Source organism: Propithecus coquereli, unplaced genomic scaffold (genome assembly GCF_000956105.1).
Source record: "Propithecus coquereli isolate 6110/MARCELLA unplaced genomic scaffold, Pcoq_1.0 Scaffold10, whole genome shotgun sequence".
Taxonomy (NCBI): Eukaryota; Metazoa; Chordata; class Mammalia; order Primates; family Indriidae; genus Propithecus; species Propithecus coquereli.
In genome coordinates this window covers 20,543,482-20,555,820 of record NW_012133858.1, presented here as the reverse complement: position 1 = coordinate 20,555,820, position 12,339 = coordinate 20,543,482, and the positions used below count along the sequence as shown (strand labels likewise).

The 12,339-nt window shown below is 38.1% G+C and overlaps 1 protein-coding gene across 1 annotated transcript in view; it reads left to right on the top strand.

The window, feature by feature from the left end:
• Positions 1–458: 458 nt before the first annotated feature.
• The window catches only part of ATP11B (ATPase, class VI, type 11B), a 111,515-nt gene continuing 99,634 nt past the window's right edge, over positions 459–12,339 (top strand). Inside the window, exon 1 of the mRNA XM_012641969.1 lies at positions 459–762. Within this exon, the coding sequence (XP_012497423.1) occupies positions 736–762 (27 nt within the window). The 5' untranslated portion in view covers positions 459–735. The remainder of the gene's footprint in view (positions 763–12,339) is intronic.

Sequence of the window (12,339 nt, the reverse complement as noted above, 5' to 3'; positions counted from 1 at the left end):
TGTGTTGAGACAAAAGCTTTGACAATTTAATTGAACCAAAACTGGGACCTCTGGGGATTAACCTTCAGTCACATACACTCCAGATTGTGTGTGTGCATGTTGGGGGACGCGTGTGCTGAAGAAGGCGGAGAGCCAGAAACAGACCTGCAACAGGAGGTACAGACAGAAGAGTCGGCCACAAGCTGCAGTCTCCGGAGACCGGCAGACTCAGACACAGCTTAATTCCACCCCAAGAAAGGCGGGTGGGAGCGGAGGACAAGCCGCGTTCGAGAACCTGGCACCTTTCCACAAGCGCCCCGGACCCGGCCGCACAGCCTACCCCGACTCTGACCGGCAGCCGGGGGCGTCCAGACCCCCTCGGTCCACCACCCGTTTTCGTCACGTCCGGGGGCGGGCCGGGGTGCCGGGGGCGGGCCCGGGTGGGGCCAGGGGCCGGGCAGGGCGAGGGTGGCGTTGTAGGGGTGATTTGGGTGACAACGGTCAATAATGAAGGTGGCTGCGGCTCGGCGGCAAGCTCAGCTGCGCCGGGCGGGGGCGGCGCCAGGGCCGCGCCTGTAAGACCTCGGGCCGGCGCGGCGGGATGGGGACGCGGCGCGGGGAGTGAGGTGGCGACGGCGGCGACAAGAGGAACTTCAGCCTGAGGGTTTCGCCCGCTCCCCCCTCTGGTTTGTCCGCCTCCATCTGCAGCCCCTGGGCCCCCGCGCCCCGCGGGGCCGGAACGGCGACGACAGGGGCATGTGGCGTTGGGTCCGGCAGCAGCTGGTAGGTGCTTCCGCCCCTCCACCTCCGCGCGGCCGCCCTTGTGCGGCCTCTCGGCCCCGAGTGGCGGCGAAGGGCCGGCGGTGCAGGGACCCGGCTAGGCCGCAGCAGGGGCGGGCGCAGGCGCGGGGCCCGGAGTCCGGAGCCGGAGAAGCTCGCACAGCCTCGGCGCTAGTCTCGCCTCCAAGCCTGGGCCGCCGAGGCTGGCGCCGAGCGGCGGGACGCGGCCGCTTCCTGCCGGCGCTTCTCTCTTACTTCCTCCCGCTTACTGCTCCGCAGCGGCTGCGGCCAGAATTGGAGGTTCCGAGCGGGGTGGCTGTGCAAGCTGAGGAACCGGGGAGAGGGAGCGGAAGGAGAGCAGGTCTTGGGGAGATTAAAGAGGCTTGTGTTTCCTGCCTCTAATCATTTGGGACATGTCTGGTTGAAGGAGAGGAGAACTTGTCTACAGCCCCCAGTCGTCTAGAAGAGTGTCAGATTCAATGTTGTGTTGGTTAGCGAGGAAGAGGGTACCTTATCTAGTCTAATTCCTGTCAGCGAGAGGAATTTTAACCCAAGGCCTGAATGAGAGAAAGAATATTCCAACTCTCCGTCTGGTTTCGGAAAAGATAAGTATGATAGTTGTGAAAGACTAGTTTTCCTTCCTTCCTTGTCGTCAACCCCAGGTAAAACTTGGAATGTGAACCTTACTTTTTCCCGGTTCTCCTCAAGGCAGCTTGAACCGGACAGATTTGGAACCAGTGGTTAATTTTTCAGTATTACTGGAACATCTGGAGGAAAAAAATCTTAGAAAAGGGTGATCTAAGGCCTATAAAAAGCGCCACCTTTCCCAGAATTAATTCAGAGAGAAAAATATTTCCTGCCTCCTCGCAACTACAGCTCAGAAAGTACAGAACTAAGTACAGAACTGTGACAATTAGGACAGAAATTGGCAATTTCTGTTTACTGTTCGATTTCTAAATCGAATTAATTAAATGCTTCTACAATTCAGTGTTTTCCTTTATTAATTCTAAAGTCAGTGGTAAATCTTAGTGAAGCAGAAACTGTCTTTGTGGAACTAAAACATTGATTGATGCCTCTTTTTTTCTTCTGCTCTAGAAAAGCATTTTACTGTTAAGACTAAGAAGTATGGTGTTTCAGAGCCAAGCTTCTGTTACTTCATTTTGCAGTGGGCATCATTCTCAAAAAAAAAAAATCTTATAAATAAAATGGAACTGCCTACCACTCCCTCCTACAAATGTTGGCTCTCCATGTTTAGCTAATTGTAAATTCACATATCCCAGATAAATGCTTTATTAGGAAACCAAGCTAATGATGTCATTATAATTTCATATTGTTGTAATACTTTGGCTTTGTTGCAATAAGCCCTATCACGGTAATTTGACTCAGAAAGTTAATTATTACAGATTTGATCTTATGCTTTCGATATGCCACATCTTCATGTTTATAGAGGGCTTATTTGCCTGATGTTTTTGTGTGGTAGTAAGATAATTCTAAAGTGGTTTCTTAAAGCTTTTCCTGATAGATTAAGACACCATTCTCAGTGTTAGGTATTTTTGTTAGCCTGAATAAAATTCTGGTTGTATAACCACACTCATCTTCAAGACAGAAAATCTGCTAATGTTTTTAAAAATGGCTTCAAATGAACATAACTGAAAGGAAGGGCCAGAAGTTTTGCGGTTAATTTACAAGGCAGCGGCCTTACTGGAAGGGTTAACGAGTTGAACAAGTTGCTGTGCATAAAAAATGCTGTCTTTGACTTACAGTTGCTCACCTCACTGGTTTTAAGTTATCAGATCTTCTAACTATGTAATCAGACTTGTGCCAATGTAGGATTTTGTAGTTCTGATTAAGTTTGTATGATCATTTAAATTAAATGTTAAGGACAGCGGATACGCAGAGTAATGAAAGTTTATTTCACTATCCCAATCATAAACAGCTATTCTAGTTACAACACCAGAAATTATTCAGCTCAAAAAAAGTCTAGTTTAGATTATACTAACATTTGGTCAATGAAGTGAATCGCCATGTCTTTTAGCAATGGGTTTAAAATTCAGATAAATGGGACATATTTGGGGAAATTGATAAGCAAATTGCAAAGACAAGTTGTTGGGAGTTATAAGCATACTTTATTTATGATATGAATCCTGATTTTCAATTACTTACGTTGTTTCTTCAAAAAAAAGTTTGTCGTTTTATTACAGAAACAACTCCTGTGCTCTAGTAATTTATTTCTATTAATAATTTTTTTTTTTTTTAATTTTTGCTGGAATAAAAAACAGTCTCTGATGGAGTGGCTCCATTGGCCTGCCCACTGCCAGTGCCTGCCCCTCTGGCCTCGAACATACAACTATTAATAATTTTAAAAAAAGTTCGACTCCTTATCTCCACAAAATATTTTCGCTGCTTGACAAAATGGAAAAAATCAGAAAGTTGACAGAAGGTTGATCTTTTCCATTGGGGAAATGGGGTGAAAAAGAAAAGATTGGAATTTCCTTTTCTTTTTCTTTTTTTTGTTCTTTATTTTTTGGCTGACAATGTTAAAGTTATTTTATGCTAAAAAAATTCTCTTATGGTGTCTTTCTGGTAGAGTTAGTATTTTTCAGCATTATAATTTATGTATTAACTCATTAGAGATGACAGTACCTTATAATAGTGGAAATGCCATTAGCTACTCTCTGTATTCTAATATTTAGACCTGTATAGTAGCCATTAACCACATGTGGCCATTAAAATTTAAATTTCTGTGGCTATTGGCTACCATATTGGACAGTTCAGAACAGGACATTTTCATTATCACAGAAAATTCTGCTGGATAGCAGTGATTTAGACTTTAAGTGAAAGTTTTTGGCAATACATATTTTAATTGACATATAATATTTCTTTTAAAAAATTTTTTAGAGATGAAGTCTTGCTGTGTTGCCCAGGCTAGTCACCAACTCTTGGCCTCAAACGATCCTCCTGCCTTGGCCTCCCAAGTAGCTGAGATTACAGATGTGAACTGCTGTACCCTGCTCTCGTCATGTAATATTTCTTTACAGAGCAATGTGATACTACATTTTTAAAGCACTTACTGTGTGGTGGTATTAAAATAGGCTAAATACTGGGTATACAAATGGAGGTCAGTGTTACCCTTATTTGATAGAGTAGACACGGATATATGTTTGCTGAATAAATGATGAATAGGTAAGGAAAGAAAATCAAGCTATAGTACTATTTCTGTGTTAGAGAAAAAGTGACAAAATTCAAGATTGACTAGCCCAGAAAAAAAGCTAGAAAATGACTGTAACTATACAAAAATACAATATGTCATGCTAAGATAACTTTCTTAAATCATTTCATAAAATATAGTGCCTTCAGATTTGTATTGGTGATGGTGGAAGGAGGTTGCTAAGATTGTATTCTGAGTGACTGAGAAAAATGGAAAGGTTTCAACCTGAGCTCCCTCAGCTTTCTACTCTCTCTCCCACTCACACTCAACAAACTTGCTTATATCTATACTTACTTCTTCTTTTCTTTCCACCTGTTACAAGGAAGGTGCACGCCTCCTCTTTTTCAGGCTAACCAGTCCACTTGTGCTTTTGAGCCTGTTCTTTCATCCTGCTCTCCACACACCCCATCAATTATCATCTGTATGTTTGTTCTCTTTCTCTTTTCCTTTAACCTGTGAACATGTTCAAGCCCTTTGCTGCTATCTTACTTGATCCCATACCTGCAACTGCCAAATTTTTAATTTTCTGAAAAATGGGTCTGTGCTACGTAACTGTTGGCTGATACACTTGAAATGTACCTAGTTTGAGTTAAGATATTCTGAAGTATAAATACACACATTAGATTTCAAAAGCAGTATGAAAACATGTAAATCATTTCAATTTTTATTGGTTACATGAAATAATATTTTGGATATATTAGGTAAAGCATATTATTGCAATTTTATGTGTTTCTTTCACTTTTTTTAAAAATGTGATTACTAGAAATTTAAAAATTATGTATGTGGCTTACATCTTTGGTTCATGTTCTTTTTCTAGTAGTGCTGATATATAACATTAAAAGTGACCTCCTGTTTCTGTATAACACCATTATCCAAGTCTATATATCTCACTTACTAGAGTAGACTGTAAATTGGGGCAAGGACAGTATCTTATTTGTCTTTATATTGCACTCAAGACAGCAGCTGGCCCATTGTAGGTGCTCACCAAAATGCCGATTGAACAAATGAATATTACATTTAATTCAGCATCAGTTCCTAAGTACCTGCATTCTTTGCCTCTCTCCCAAGGAATGAATGGAGGAGTAGGAAAAGGCAGCACTGGCCTATGATGGTATCATTTTTGTGGGGCTAAGTAAGTTTTAACCTCAAGAATTAATGTTTAAGAACCTAAACCTGTGAATATGTGCTTCCCTATCTCTATAGTCAGACATATATTCTCCAATGTCAGTTTTCCTTTTTTTTTTTTTGGTAGAGATATGTTGCTAAGGCTGATCTTGAACTCAAAGAATCTTCCTGCCTCAGCCTTCCAAGTATTTATAGCTGGGATTACAGGCACAAGCCACTGGGCCAGCCCAGTTTTCATTTGGTTAGGGGGGGGTAAAACATTAGAGGAATCCCAGGTATTCCCAGTAGCAATGAAGTGAGGGACCTTGTTCTAGATTCTCCAGAGAACCTTATGATTACCATTATTGTCATTAAATATTTTCTAGACCTATGATGTTCATATGGTATCCATATGTGGCTATTGAAAACTTAAAATATGCCTACTCTGAATGTGTTGGAAGAGTAAAACACACACTGGATTTTGAAGACTTGAGGGGGAAAAGGATGTAAAATATCTCATTAATAATCTTCTAATTGATCACATGTTGAAATTATATTGGATTATATAAATATACAAATATGTTGGGTAAAATAAGATATATTATTAAATTAATGTTTATTTTTACCTTTAATGCAGAAACTAAGAAAATTACATATGTGGCTTAGATAATATTTCTGTTGGATAGCACTGATTTAGATTGTTGTAACTATATATAATTTCTGGCATAGGCAGATTCAAGAAAGTTTCCAATTCTAAGGATTTTCTGGTTTTACCCAGGCTTTTTTTCTGTGAGTTTCCTATTTTCAGAGTTTTGGTCCACGTTAGATATAAGATACTAGAGGCTGCCTGATAAACTGACTGTGTATCTGTTCCATTAGGAAGAATTTTTCAAATCAACATTGGCTGCTATGGGGTTCTAGACAGCGTATAACCATGTTGTTTATTCTTCTGTTCGTTTCTGCACTTGTCTGAGTGCTAATCATTCTAAACAAGATAATAGTCACAATTAGCCTGGTTTTGTTTTGTTTTTACCAGAAATGCATATTTCTTTCAAAATATCAAAATTAAACTTTTCTAAGATTTGAATTTGCATAGTATTAACAGAAGATTTTATTCTCAGGTATTCTTTATTTTGCTTTTTTCGTGGAGTTTCTGTATTATGAAATTCAGTACCTTTTTTTTTTAAGAGCTGGGGTCTCACTCAGTCACCCAGGCTAGAGTACAGTGGTGGCACCACCATAGTTCACCACCTCTTTGAACTCCTGGGCTCAAGTGACCCTGCCACCTCAGCCTCCAGAGTAGCTAGGACTAAGGTGTGTGCCATTATGCCCAGCTAACTTTAAAATTTTTTTTTTATAGAGGGGGTCTTACTATGTTGCCCAGGCTGCTTTTGACCTCCTGGCCTCAAGTGATCCTCCCACCTCGGCCTTGCAAAGCACTGGGATTACAGGTGTAAGAAGCCAGTATACCCAGCAAGATTCAGTAATTGTTGGTTGGATATTTATATGGGAAATACTAGGAGACTTATTTTTAAGCCAATATTTCAGGTTAGAAATAGATATGTGTATTGAATTCTTCTGTATATGTGGTTATAATGGATTCAGTAAGCTTTCCCCGATGTTGTGAATGAGACATGCATTGAATTTCTGTTACATTTTAACACTTGAAAATGGCCCTGAGGGAATTGTTTTGACTCTTGGGTGTGTTTAGGAGAAATCTAGAGCACTAAATTTTTTATACTGACTGGTTCACTTAAAATGATCTCAATAGTTTAATTTTTTTATTTTCTTCTTTCCTTATCCTATACATGGTTCTGGCAAATTCTTCCCAAATTTCTGACATGTAGTCTATCCTAGTTAACATTGAGTTAGCTTGTGCAAATAATCATACTTGTTTCTCTTTAAAACTATTAGATTATCTAAAATTTAGATCAAATGACAAATTAAGGCTATTCATAAATTAAGCTCTGTTTATCTCCACATTTTAATTAGAAGTGGGGTACCCTCAGGAAAGGAGCAAAATAGGATAATATGCACTGATGTCGTCCATTCATTCTCTTACATTTAGCAAAAATTAGGAACAAAAACAGATGTTGTGTATACACAGATTATTCTTATTATGTGAAGCCAATATACCTGGTATAGGTTATTTTTATTCTTTCTTGAAGCATTATATTAATGGGAAATTTCAAGCATATACAAAAATAGAGAAAATAGTATGAGTCCCTATTTATCCTTTACCCAACTTCAGCAATTATCTCACATGACCAATCTTGTTTTATCTATTTCCCCCACCCACTATCCCCATTCCCTTCAGTTACTTTGAAACAAATCCCAGACATTATATAATTCCACCCATAAATATTTCTATATTTATCTCCAAAAGAGAAGAACTCCTTTCGTTTGATGTGTATAACTATAATTTCTGGTGCAGGTTTTGCATTCCCTTCCTTTTTTCTTTACATTCTCAAACTTTAAGCAGTAAAGTTCTTTAAAAGTCAACTACTTTTTTCCTATGGATACATCTGTGGGGAGATGAAATCATGAAAGGGCACATGAATCAAAAAAATGCTTTGCTTCAAAATATGGTGTATACCATAATTATATACAATTTTTCTGTGTCGATTAAAAAATAATACATTTTTTTAAAAAGCTTTGCTTATAACACAAGTGCAGTTGTAAGTTCGGGGAGCAAATCACATCTCCCTCTTTGTTGTTGCTTAAAATGATATAGCCAGAACCATTTCTTTACCCTTCCTCTGTCACCACCCTAGACGAAATCATCCGTCTCTCTTACCTAGATTTTTGCAAAAGCTTCCTAGTTCGTCTCAGTGTTTCTCCCCTTCTGTCCCTGCAGTCTGTTTTCAATATACCAGCCAGAGGGATCTTATTGAAGTGGTTAAATCATGTAATTCCTCTGCTTAAAACCTTCCAAGGGCTTGCTTGTTTAGAGTAAAAGCCACAGTTGCTTCTCGGTTTGTATTCCCCACCCCTCGGCTTCCCCCAATCCATTTCTTACTTCACTCTACTTTATCCACACTGGCCTCCTTGCAATTTAGAAGTCCCAGGCATACTTCAATCTTAGGATCTTTGTCCTGAGGCTGTTACCTATACCTGAATGTTCTTCCCCCAGATATCTGCTGGCTCCTTCACTACCACCAAGCCTTTATTCAAATACTGCCTTTTTAGTGAGTGAGGCTTCTTCTGGCCATTCAATATAACATTCTAACCCTCCCCAATAGTTCCCTATCCCCCCCTTCCCTGCTTTATTTCTCTAACACTTTTCACTGTTTAACATACTCTGTAATTTACATATTTGTCTCTATCTCATGAAGGCAGGGATTTTGTTTTGTTTTAGTTCTCCATTTAAGAAAAGCTGTTTCTCCACTGCATCCCCTTTTAGGTAACACTGTTTCTTTCTCATTTATTTATTTATTTATTCAAACATTTTCTGAACATCTTCACTGTGATGGCATGTTGCTAGGCTTTGGAACTACCAAAATGAAGCAATCCCTGCCTCAGCCAGTCTTCTAGGGGACTTTTCTTCTCTAATGGATATTTGGTTTAGGTTTATGGTTTTTGGTTTTTTTGGTTTTTTTTTAAGTGGAATAACTGAAAGTGGAATTGCTGGGTCATGAGGTATGTATATTATAATTATTACTGGATATTGCCAAATTATTTTCCAAAGCATCAGAATTCCCTTTTCCCTACATCTTGGTCAACACTTTGTGCTGTTAGACTTGAAAAAATTTACCAGTCTGATGAGTGTGAAGCAGTACCTCATTTTCTTCTAATTTCCATTGTCTTGATTGCTAGTAAGATTCTGGTATCTTCTATTTCATTCATATGCATAGATTGCCCATTTTTCTGTTGAGTAGTTTATCTTCTCTTTATTCCTGCTATAGACTGGATGCTAATTCTTTGTTGTATGTGTTGTAAATATCTTCTTCCAGCCTGGGTCCTTTGTATTTAATTTGGTAATAGTCTTTTTTCATATGGAAATTTTAAATTTATTTATAGGTTAATTTATTAGGCATATGATTTTTGCTTTTTATTACATGTTTAGGCATTTTTTCCTGAACTAGGATCATAAAGCTTCTTTCTTTTTTCTTTTCTTTTCTTTTTTTTTCCAGAGATAGGGTCTTGCTTTTCACTCTGGCAATCAGGCTAGAGTGCAGTGGCACAATCACAGCTCACTGCAGCTAGGACTACAGGCATGCGCCACCATGCCTGGCTAATTTTTAAATTTTTTGTAGAGACAGAGTCTTGCTGTGTTGCCCAGGCTGGTCTCAAATTCCTGGCCTTAAGTGATCCTCCGGCTTCACCCTCCTAAAGCACTAGAATTAGAGGCGTGAGCCACCCTCCCCACCCAGCATAAAACTGTTTTTCTTGTGTTTTCTTCAAGTTGTTTTAAAATTTAGTTTTTCAACATTTAGGCCTTTAATATACCTGGAATTGATTTTTGTATATGGAATAAGGTAAGGAATTTGTTTTCTCCCATATGGAAAGTTATTTGTCCCAATGCTATTTATTGAATGAGGCATCCTTTCCCCTACTAATCTGTGTTGTTTGCCTTCTCTGTCTAAATGACAGTGTTCTGTGTCACATACCAGCATTCTCTTTCATATAACTTGGACTCTTTCTAGGTTCTCTGGCCTCTAACTTAGATATGCAGGAGACCCTCAGACTTTGTGGATCCAACTCTTTATGTAGAGTTAAAGGGAATCGATGCAGTGCTTACCTGCCAATGTTGATCAACTTTTTTCCCAGCATATATTGCAGAATTAAAAAAAGGGTCATGAGGAGGTCAGGGGGAAGTTGAAGCATCTTAGGAATTATTATGAGAAAGAGAAAGTCAAAATTCTTAAGTAACAAGGTATGCTTTTAACAGTCTTTTTAATTATAGTCTCCTGGACCATGGGTTCCCTAATGGTGGTATTTCCTATAGATTGAGATAAAGCTTTCAGTGGTCTATGGCAAAATGAGAAAAAGTGTGTCAGTATTGTGTGTGATTGCATAAATTTATAGATGTCCTTGTTTTTGAGTCTTTTTTTAACTTTTTAAATATAAACTTTATTTTAGAATAGTTTGAGATTAACAGAAAAGTTACAAATACAGTATAGAGAAGTCCTGTACACTCCTTTCCCACCCAGTTTCTCTTAATTGTTAACACGTTACTGTGCTATATTTGTTACACTAATACCGATACATTCATATTAATTAAACTCCATACCTTATTTGAATTTATTAGTTTTCCCCTAAAGCCCTCTTTCTGGTTCAGAATCCCATCTGGGATACCACATTACATTTAGTCAACATGTGTTCTTAGCCTACTCTGAGCTGTAACAGTTTCCCAGACTGTTGAGAACTGTCTTAACTCTTAGATTTGTTTTCCCTGCTTTCTTTTCTCTCAGCATTCTTGCTTGGAAAAAAAAAGAGTTGGTAACCCTTTGTCAATTTCCTAATTTTTTTTTATTTCAAAATATTAAGGGGTAGAAGTGGTTTTGTTATATGGATGAACTATATAATGAAGTCAAGGGCTTTTAGTGTTCCTGTCACCAGAGTAGTGTACATTGTACCCGATATATCCCACCCAATTTCCCAATTTAAAAAAGTTTTGCTGATTTGGGAAATCCACAACTCGAAGAACCAAAGTCTTTGGTTGCAAGAAGTCAGTATGATGACCATTAACAATTAGAGTCTCCAAGTTTCTTAATTATGTTTTATTTTTATAGTACAAGAAATATCAATGGAAAAAAAGAATGTGAATGTTAGAGTTAATTAGGAAGGATTAATTAGGACAATCTGATTTGTGACTGCAGTTTGAGTCTCCATTAGAGATACAAGTGTATGCAGAAAGCCATAGGAAGATACGAAGTTTATAAACACACACTGAGTAACTGAACACATGCTGTATCAACTTGCCACAAAAGTATTTCTTAGAATTATTGCCAGAATAGAAAATGTGATAGTATATGGTTTCAGCTTTCTTCATTTTTCATGTTTAAGTAAAAAAAAAAAAATCTCTTCAGATGAGGAGAGATCCTAGCCATTCCTAGAGTTAATGCTTTAACCTTTGGCTCCTTTTTTCTTCCTCTTTCTTAATCCTTCGGTAATTTTTTCTTTCCCAAAACTTTAATATTCTCCTTCATCACATCCTTCATTTCTAACCTAAAAATGTGCTTATGATTCACTTACACGAAGAATTCTTCAATTTATCTAGTAGTTAGCACTATCCCTACTTCCCCACCCTCCTTTTGACCCCATTCACCAATCCATTGTAGTCTGACTTCAGCCTATTAACTTCACTCATACTGTGCTGGCAAAAGCCACCAATGATTTCCTAATTATTAAACTCAATAGTTTTGTTTTTTTTTTCCTTTTCGGTTCTCATCTTTCTTTGCAGCATATGAAATAATTCCTTTTTGAAACTTCTTTCTGGGTTTCTGCCGCCCCACTTTTTTTGTTCTTCTACTCTGATAATTTTTCTGCTTTTCTCCCATATACATCCTAAATGATGGCCCTGAGAATTTCGTCTCTTACCATATTCTCCTCTTGCTCTCTACACTTGTAATAGGCGACCACATACATATCCTTGGCTTTAACCATCACCATTATGCTTGCTGGGTTCCAATCTCAAGTCCAGCTCTCTTGTTTAAGCTCTAAACAAGCATATCCAGTGGCTTACTGGATATTAGATATCCGTACTGGTTCTTCCACATTTAAACCAGAAAATAATTCTGGCTTGATCTTAAATATGTGAGAGGAAATAGGAAATTAGATTATATTTAAGGTAAATAAGGCCTAAATCACTAAGATTTCATCAACACCAAGTGGCAGGTACTAAGTCATATATTTCTTTTATCGTCAGTGGTCCTTAGCACACTACAAAACACATAGTAAATATTAAGTAAATATTCTTTGATTTGTTCCTAGAGTAAATTTTTTTAATTGTATATAGGATGATATCAGAAGGCAAGAATTGCAGATCAGCAGTACAATTTTAATAGTCATTATATAGGGTTAATGAGCTGCTTTCTGAAAGAACTGAAAATATGCTAAAAAATTCTTTTTGTGTTTTTTAAAATACATTTTCAGAATTATGCTGGTTTGACCCAGTGTTGCTGAATAATCATTTGTCTGCTTAAAGTTTAATTTTCATAGCAGTAGTTTAGAATTTACTGAGTCTTTTTTTTAATCCTATATAAACATGTTTTACTTTCTTCTGAAGCATGTTTCTCAGGTTCTTGAAAACAGATTTCTTTCTA